Source organism: Muscardinus avellanarius, assembly GCF_963383645.1.
Source record: "Muscardinus avellanarius genome assembly, chromosome: 16".
Classification (NCBI taxonomy): Eukaryota; Metazoa; Chordata; class Mammalia; order Rodentia; family Gliridae; genus Muscardinus; species Muscardinus avellanarius.
In genome coordinates, this window is record NC_137802.1 from 2,444,562 (window position 1) to 2,453,889 (window position 9,328).

The 9,328-nt window shown below is 64.1% G+C and overlaps 1 protein-coding gene across 1 annotated transcript; it reads right to left on the bottom strand.

Moving 5' to 3' along the window:
- Window positions 1–554: 554 nt before the first annotated feature.
- On the bottom strand, window positions 555–6,941 carry MEX3D (mex-3 RNA binding family member D; the record flags this gene model as incomplete). The annotated part of the gene is made up of 2 exons (XM_080713894.1): window positions 555–1,410; window positions 6,452–6,941. 2 exons carry the CDS (start codon window positions 6,939–6,941, stop codon window positions 590–592), a joined length of 1,311 nt encoding a protein of 436 aa, XP_080570020.1. The 3' UTR covers window positions 555–589.
- Window positions 6,942–9,328: the final 2,387 nt, after the last annotated feature.

Below are 9,328 nucleotides of genomic sequence, written 5' to 3' on the forward strand. Positions count from 1 at the left end.
CTTCATTTAAAATAAAATATATTTTTAGTTCTTAAAATTTATTCCATAAAGTACATATTTCCCTATAAATTCCCTACATATACACAAGAGGTAAAAAGTAAAAGTTAAAAAAAAAAACTTTAAAAAATTTAAAAAATGACCAAAAAAATCCTACTCTCTCTCTCACTCACACGCACGCACGCTCACATACGCACAACACGGCTGCGGGGAGGGGATTCATAATTAAAAAGAAATTACTTAGAAATTTCTGGTTGGGCCGTCCTTGGAACCCCACCCCCCACCCCCTCCAGCTCCCGGGGGCTGATGTACAAAAAAAAAAAAAGTAAAATCAGTAAACGCAGCCCCGCAACGGGAGTTAAAACGCCCCCCTCCTCTTCCACAGCCTAGGACCGACGGGGCGGGCGGGCACGAACACTGTCAGACCCCACACGGCTACATACGAGGGGGTGGGGGGCGGCGGGGAGGGGGCCTTCCACGAACACAAGGCGCACGCAGGCCTCTTCGCGGGTTTATTTCGGCCCGCCCGCTCCGCGCCGTGGCGGCCTGGTGGGGGGTTAAGGGTCCTCGGCCAGGCCGGCGCCCGCCCCCACTAGGAAAAGATATGGATGGCCTGCGTGGCGGGCGTGCGGCAGGCCGGGCACTCGGGCTCGCTGCGGCCGCAGATGCGCACGGCGCAGTCCATGCAGAAGAGGTTGTGTCCGCAGGGCACGAGCGCCGCCATGGCCTCGCCGTCCGCGCACACCACGCACTCGCGCGCGGGCGCGCCGTCGGGGGGCTTGCGGCCGGGCTCGCGCGCGCGCGGGGGGCGCCAGGCGGGCTCGCGCGCGGCCGGGGGCGCCCAGGGGGCCGGCCCGCGCAGGTCCAGCGCCAGCAGGTCGAGCGCCAGGCCGCCGTCGGGGCGCGGGCCGCGGCCCCAGCGCAGGTCGGCGCACACGTCGGTGCCGTTGGCCTGGAAGTCGCTGCCCGGCGCGTCGGCCGCGGCGCCCGTGCGCAGCGTGATGTGCGCCTCGATCTCCTCGCGCGCGCGGTCCACGTTCTCGGGCATGCCGGTGACGGCGAACACCGGCTCCCGGTCGCGGCCCGGCGTCACGATGTAGGTGTGCGTGCGCTGCTGGATGCGCTTGATGGTGGCGCCCTTGGGCCCCACCACCAGCCCCACCACGCGGTAGGGCACGCGCACCTGGATGGTGGTCTGGCCCGGCAGGTGCGGGGGCCCCGGGGCCGCCGGCCCGCCCGCCTTGCCGCGGGACGCGCGGATCAGCGAGAAGTGCTCGGCGGCCGCCAGGATCTCGCGCTTGGCCAGCTCCACGTCCTCCTTGCGGCCCGTGACGATGAAGACCGGCTCCTCGCCGCGCACCGGCGTCTTGATGTAGGTGTTGGTCTTGGCGCGCAGGGCCTTGATCTTGCAGCCTGGGGAGGCAGGGCGGGCGTGACCGGGGCGCTGGAGCTCCACCGGGGCCCCCCGAGCGAGCCAGGGCTCCAGGGTCCAGGGCCAGGCCTGTCTCATCCCAGCACCAGGGAAGCGGAGCCGGGGACTGCAGGTTCAAGGCCGGCCCGGGCAGCTTTAGGAGACCTTGTCTCCAAAAGGGCTGGGAGCCGGGCATGGGGGCACACGCTTGGCATCCCAGCGCTGGGGAGGCTGAGGCGGGAGAATCGCAGGTCCTACTTAAAAGTGGTAAGGCCTTCTGCCACTTGGGGCGACCTTGGTTCAAAATAAAGAATAAAAAGCCAGGGGTGGTGGGGTACCCTTGTGATCCCAGCATTCTGGAGGCTGAGACCGAGGCTGAGATCGCGGCCAGCCTCAGCTACTTAGTGAGGCCCTCTGCAACTCAGTGAGACCCGGTTTCAAAATAAATAAAAACAAGGCTGGAGCCGGGCATGGTGGCGCACGCTTGGAATCCCCGCACTGGGGAGGCTGAGACAGGAGGATCGCACGGGTTTGAAGCCAGCCTCAGCTACTGAGTGAGACCCTGTTTCCAAATAAAATATAAAATAGGACTGGGAGCATAGCCTGGAGGTAGAATGCGTCTGGGTTCTACCCCCAGTGCCACCAAAAAAACCCAAAAAACAACAAGGCTGGAGCCGGCGTGGTGGCACACGCTTGTAATCCCCGCGCTTGGGAGGCAGAGACAGGAGGATCACACGGGTTCAAAGCCAGCTGCGCTGGCTTAAGAGATCCTGTTTCTAAATAAAAAAGTATAAAAATAGGTCTGGGAGTGTAGCCTGGAGGTAGAAGGGCTTCCAGGAACCCCAGTACCACCCCCCCCAAAAAAATAGGACTGTGGGTGTAGCTCAGAAGTAGAATGCATCTGGGTTCCACCCCCAGTACCACAAATAAATAAATAAATAAATAAAATTAAAAATAAATAAAAAATAGGGCGGGGGGTGTAGCTTGGAGGTAGAATGCCCGAGTTCAATCCTCAGTAGTATAAAAATAACAACAATAATAAGTTTAAAAACCACAACAGTAAGTTTAAAAAAGAGAGAAGAGGTATACACGGGTGTGTGATGGTGCAAACCCAGGATCCCAGTATTTGGGAGGCTGAGACAAGAGGATCACTGGGTTCGAGGCCAGTCCCAGAAATCTTGGGAGACCCTGTCTGAAAACAAAGAAATAATTTTTTGGGGTACTTGGGATGGAACCCAGGGACATTCTCCCTCTGAGCTACACCCCCAGCCCTATTTTTTATTCTTTATTTGGAAACAGGGTCTCACTGAGTTGCAGAGGGCCTCGCTAAGTAGCTGAGGCTGGCCGCAAACCTGTTTGATCCTCCCGTCTCAGCCTCCCAAATGCTGGGATGACAAGCGCGCGCCACCACACTGGGCTTCCCTGGGACATCTTAAAAGGTCTGGGTGATCCCGAAGGGACAGCACTGTGGCTCGGCCTGGGATCTCACTCCAGAGGGGCAGGGACAGTACCCCCCTCCCCTCGTGGCACTGGGGATGGAACCCAGGGGCATTCAACCTTCAAGCTATACCCTCAGCTCTATGTTAGTTTTTTACTTGGAAATAGGGTCTCACTAAGCTGCTGAGGCTGGCCTTGAACCCGCAGTCCTCCTGTACCAGCCCCCCCCCATTAGGATTACAGGTGTCACCACGCCCAGTTGGGCAGCTGCCTCTGACCTGACACTTCACCCACTGTCTGGGTGGCCCAGCCCCATCCTGGATACCCCACCCCCACCCCAGGGCCTTTGCTAGGTCTTCAGCTCTGGCCAGGCCTGGGGTACTGCCCCCCAGATCCTGCCTGGCACCGCCAAGCACAGGACACAGCCTCAGCACCACCAGGGGGTGCACAGAGCGCAGCAGGCCTGGAAGGGGAACCATGGGGCCAGCAGGAGGCTGGAACCAGGGGCCCCAGCACGGAGCAGGGGCTTCACTGGCACCAACACTCTTCCCTGGGGATGGAACCCAGGAGCATTTGACCTCTGAGACACACCCCCTGCCCTATTTTGTATTCTTTATTTTGAAACAGGGTCTCACTGAGTTGCAAAGGGCCTCCCTAAGTAGCTGAGCCTGGTCATGAATGGTGCGTGATCCTCTGGGTCGCACCGCGCCCGGCCCCTCCCTGCTTCTCACACCCCACCTGTCTTCTCCTTTCTCTGCACAAATCACAGGCCAGGCCCCTCTCCTCCAGGAAGCCTGCCCTCCCTGTGTAGACTTGGACCACGCTTGCAGGCCTGACTCCCTGAGCTCGAAGCGGTGCACGGGCAGGCTAGGAAGCCATGCATGGGCCTCAGTTTCCCCATAGGACAGAAACACCCAGTTTGGCGGGCTCTGGAGCGGCCGGTGGCCTGAGGCAGCGCCCTGTCCATCTGGTGGCCAGGAACCCCCCACGGCTCCCCAATTCTGCTCTGCAGGGAGCTGAGCCCCAGTGGCCCTGAACTGAGTGCCAGGCCCACCCACCCAAAGACCAACAGCCACAGGTGAGGCTGAATGCAGACCCAGGCCCGGCTGGCGGAGGCTGGCCGACCTGCACGGCAACCCCGAGCCGCCCTGGCTACAGGTCCCCTGCAGAGGCCGCGCCAGTGGACATCACTCAACTGACCCCGTTTTGGGGCACGCTCTGGGCAGCGGGCCCAGACCTGGGATCTGCAGTACACAATCAAACACCAAGGCCCAGCCCCGCCAGAGCAGCACTGCTGCCCCACAGGGTGGGGACTGCCGCGGGCCCTGGGGATACGGGCAGGCAGAGTGGGGTGGGGGTGGGGCTCTGCCTGGGTCTACAGTAGAGGGAGGGGTCCTGGCAGCCCTGGCCCCAGCCCCAGCCCAGGCTGGCCCTTCTCTCCCCTGTTCTGTTGCCACGCCCCATCCAGACCAGGAGGCTGCGGGAGCTTCTCTGGGGCTCAGTGAGACGGGGTGGTGGCAGCTGACACAGGCTAGGTATACAGTAGGCATTCAATAAAGGCCTACAGGTGGGCATGGTGCCTGGTGGTTAGTGCTCGCCTAGTATGCCCCAGACCCTGGGTTCCATCTCCAGTATCAAAAGTCAAAAAAGATCTAAGCTGGGCACGGTGGCTTGTCATCCCAGTACTTGGGAGGCTGAGACAGGAGGATCACAGTTCTTGGACAGCATCAGCTACTTAGTGGGGCCCTCTGCAACTCAGTGAGACCCTGTTTCCAAACAGAGCATAAAAAACAGGACTGGGGGTGTATCTTGGAGGTAAAATGCTCCTAGGCTCAATCAGCACCACGAGAAAAAAAAAAAAAAAAAAAGAGAGAGAGAGAGAGAGAGAGAGAGAAAATGAATGAATTGCGGCACAGAGGGCGGAGGGAAAGACAAGGCCCTGCACCCTGGTACTGGTGTGCTGAGGAGGCTGGGCGGATGTACTCCTTGGGCCCCCTAGGGAGAGCAGCCCCAGGACCTGGGGAGTTCAGACACCCCCAGAGCAGAATGGGGTGGGTGAGCAGAGGAACAGAGTAGGCGTGGCCAAGCCACAAAGGACTTGCTGGTAACACTGGAGAACTGGGTGGTGGGAGAAGCTGGGAGCCACAGACGGTTCTGGAGTTGGGGAGAGGCAGGGACTGCTGAAGCTGACATCCCTCCTGGCAGCAGGCCCCCCTCCTGCACCCCACTTGTGGGGTGGGAACCCCCAGGGAAGATGCTGTCTTCCCTTCAGAAAGGGGCTGCCATGGCCCTGAGGTCACAGGGTGAGGGCACAGGGCCACCTGCGTCCCAAAGCCCTAGATCCTGCTGTCCACTGTCAGCAAGACCCTAGCCTGGCCCCATGGGTGTCACGCACACCCCCAGGTGATCAGGGCTGAGGCTGCCACTGAGACCCCAGGACGGGCTCTCCAGGGCCCTGCCGCCAAGCGAGCTCAGCCTGATCCCTGGGGGGCAGGTGCCCCGGCTGCCCCCTCCCCACTCTGGCAGCGCCTCTGGTGGCCTGGACACACCCTCAGATTCCACCCCCAGTGTCAGCCTGGTGCTATCTGGGAAAGACCCCAGGCCTGGGGCGGCATTATCTGTTCCCACAGGCTGAGGGACCCTGAGGACACAGAAGCTGCCCCCTGGCCCGCCCTGGTGCGGGACAGGGGCGGGATGCGGGGAGGGGCGGGGTGGGGTGGGGGCAGCCTAGGGTCAGCGGTGCTCAGCCTACCCACTGCGCGGCTCCTGGAGGTGGGTCCCAAGTCCCACACAAGGCCCAAATAATAAATAATAAAAGGACAAAAAGACAGGAGGATTCCGGCCAAGCGCTCCACCCACAACTAGCTAGGGAGGGGCGGCGGCAGGTGAGGGCAGCGCTGAGGTCCCCGCTGCGGGAGGGTGGCCTCCAATTCAAGTCCCCCACGCCCCTCTTAGCTCCAGTGTTTAAAAGTCCAGAGGCCACCCCCCAACTCAGCCCCGCAGCCCACCCCCGCCCCGCCCCGGCCCCACCCCGAGCTCTAGAACCCGGCCGCACCCGGCTACAGAAAGTTGAGGCCGGGGAGGCGGCGGGGCGGTCGCGGGCGGTGGGTGTGCGCTCCACGGGCACTGCCCACCGCCGCTCGACGGCCAATGAGCAGCGGCCAATCTGATGTCACCCTGCAAATCCAGCCCGAGTCTCTAACAAAGAGAACAATGAGGCGGGCCAGGGGGACACTCCACGGAGCCGCAGCCGGGGCCCCTCGCCCGGGGCCGCCGAGGACAGCTGCAGGGCGCCCCGAGCAGCCTCCGCGCCGCCTCCCCCGGGCCCCCGGCATCCCCTCCCCGCGCACCCCACCCGAGGGTGCCCGGGGCTGGCTGGGAGGGCGCCTTCGTGTGGCCAGAATCCCCGATCCTGACCCTGCCCGCGCCGAGCCACCCCAAACCCGGGCCGGCCCCGCCCACGGTGGTGGGTGGACGCCCGGCGCCGGGGTCCGGGCGGCGGCCTCGGGCGTCCCCCCGGGCTGCCGCGCGGAGCCCCCTCCGCGGCAGGAGGCGCGGACAAAGGCGGCGGCCCCGCGGGCGTGACCCCCGACGGCGGCCACTCACCCTGGCGGCCCACGATCTCGGCGACGTGCTCGGAGCTGGGCACGGGCACGCACTCGGTCATGTTCACGCTCTTCTTGCGGCTGCCGATCACGCTCATCTGCTCGGCCAGAAGCGTCGGGGGGCCCAGGCCCGCGGGGTGCGGCGCGAAGCCGGCGAACACGTCGGGCGGCGGCCGCGGCGGCGGGGGGCTGGCGCCCGGCTCCAGCAGCGGCCGCGCGGGGGCCGCGGCCAGGCCGGCGCCGGGCTCGGGGCCGTCGGGGGGCGCGGGCTCGGCCTCCCCGCCCTCGGCGCCCGCGCGGCCCGCCGCCCCCAGCCCCAGCGCCGACAGCTGGTCGAGCGCCAGGCGCAGCGCGGCGGCCGCGTCGTCGGGCTCGGGCGGCGGGCGCGGGGCCGCGTCGTCGGCGCCGGGGCCCGGGGGGCGCGGGCCGGGGTCCCCGCCGCTCGCCGCGCCGCCCCCGCCGCCGTCGGGCTGGCCGCCGGGGCCGGGCATGGCGGGCGCTAGCGCTCGGGCCCGCGCTGCTGCCGCCCGCGCCGCCGCCGGCGCCGCCCTCCGCCTCTGCGAGCTCGGCCGCCGGCCGCCGGCATCCAGCGGCGGGGCGGGGGCGGCCGGCGGGGCGGCGGCGCGGGGCTGCTCGGCCGGCGGGCGCGCGGCTCTCTGCGGCTCGGCGGCTGCGGCGGCTCCTGGCGGCCGAGGCGGCGGCGCGCGGGACGCTCCTGCTCCGCCCCCGCCCGCCCGCCCGCGCCGCCGCGACGTCACCGCGCCCAACAATGGGCGCCGCCAGCGCGCACGCGCCGTCACGTGACGCGCCCGGCCACGCCCCGCGCGGCCACGCCCCCGGCACGTGCGGCGCTGAGGGCGGGGCCGGCGCCAGGCTGGGGTCGCCGCGCCCGGGCTCCCGCTCCTCGCCCGTGGCCCGGCTGGGGTCCCGCTGCCCGAGCCCCCCGAGATCGCGCCCGGCTCCCCCCTCCGCCGACAGCCAGGGACTCTCTCCATTCCTTTTTTTTTGGCACTGGGGGTGGAACCCAGGGGCTTTTCTACCTCCGGCTACACTCCCAGACCTATTTTATACTTTATTTGGAAACAGCGTCTCACTGAGTTGCTGAGAGCCTCACTCAGTAGCTGAGGCTGGCTTCGAACCTGTGCGATCCTCCTGTCTCCACCTCCCCGGCGCGGGGATTTCAAGCCTGCACCACCAGGCCCGGCTCCCGTCCCCTTTTGCGCCCTGTCCTCGAGCCCCCTGGCGGTCGCTCCCTGCCGCCCTCACCTGCCTCGAGCCCGGACCCACTGGAGCGCTCCCTCGGGGCCACCCCTAGCCACCCAGACCAGGGTCAGGTCCTCTTTCCCTGTCCCCCTGGCGACCCTCCTGAGCTTCAGGGCCCCACCCACCCTCTTCTGTGCAGCTCGACCCAGGGCAGGCCTTGCAGGCAGGCTGGGAGTGTCCACCCCAAGGCCTCCATGAGGCCGCCCTGGCTCGGGAGTGTCCACCCCAAGGCCCCCATGAGGCCGCCCTTGCTCGGCTGTCCTGTGCTGAGAAGGAACCTACCTAGCTTAGCTTGCCGGGCAGCCTGGGGTAGCTGCAGGGCCGGGAGGAGCCCGCCCTCCGCTCCCACCCTCTCCCGCTACCCTCACCCACCCTGGCCTCTGGCCTTGCGGAGTCCATCCGTTGTGGTCACTTCTCTCTAGACCGTGCCACCTGCCAAGGTGCTGGTCACAGCCCTGATGAAAGTCCTCACACCTCCCTGGCTGGTTCCTCTGACCGGTGAGGTCCTCACTCTAAAAGGCTGGGCTACGTCTGTAATCCTAGTAGTGGGAGGCTGAGACAGGAAGATGGCAGATGGGAGGCCTGCCTCCGCAATTTGACAAGACCCTCAGCAATCTAAGAAGACTATATTTCAAGATTAAAAAGAAGCCAAGCATCGTGGTGCACGCTGTAATCCCAGCACTTGGGAGGCTGAGACAGGAGGATCACACAGGTTCGAAGCCAGCCTCAGCAACTTAGTGAAACCCTGTTTCTAAATAAAGTATAAAAACATAGGTCTGGGAGTGTAGCCCAGAGGTAGCAAAGCCCCTGGGTACCACCCTCAGTACAATTAAAAAAAAAAAAAAAAGATAAAGCAAGCCAGGTGTGGTGGCATACACCTGTAATCTCAGCATTTGGGAGGCTGAGACAGGAGGATCGCAGTTCCCTTCCCGGACACACTCAACTACTTAGACCCTCAGCAACGCAGACCCTGTTTCAAAATAAAGAATAAAAATTAGGGCTGGAGGTGTAGCTCAGAGGTAGAATGCCCCTGGGTTCCATCCCTAGTAACTACACACACATACACACACACACGCACACGCACACGCACACACACATAGGGCTGTGGATCCTGCTCAGTGGTTAGGGCTTGTGCAGCACGTGGGAGGCCTTCCCTGGTTTGAGAGGGAAAGAGAACCAGATGGGGTGGCCCAGGGTCAGGAAGGTCCCGCTAAGGAGCCAAGATGGGAGTCCTATATGCCCAGGGGGGGCGGGGCTTCCAGCCTCATCCCCAGAGACCATGCAGCCCCCCCATATCACCTTGGCTACACGTCCTCAGCCCCCAAGTTGAGTGCGATCCCAGGGAATGCAGGCTGGGGTGCCTTGTCTGTCCTTTGGGGCACTGACAGGGCCCATGAGCAGAGGAAGCTGCTGCCCTGGGAGAGCCCTGGAGGTTGTAGCCAGATGTGGGTGGCTTGGGGACCTCCTGTCCCATCCACGGGCTGAGGCCAGGCACTGGCGGCCTCTGCCAGGTGCTACCACCAACCTAAGACCCCAGAACTTGTGTGTGTGTGTGTGGTCCTGGGGTGGAATCCAGGGGCTTTTCTACCTCCGGGCTACACTCCCAGACCTATTT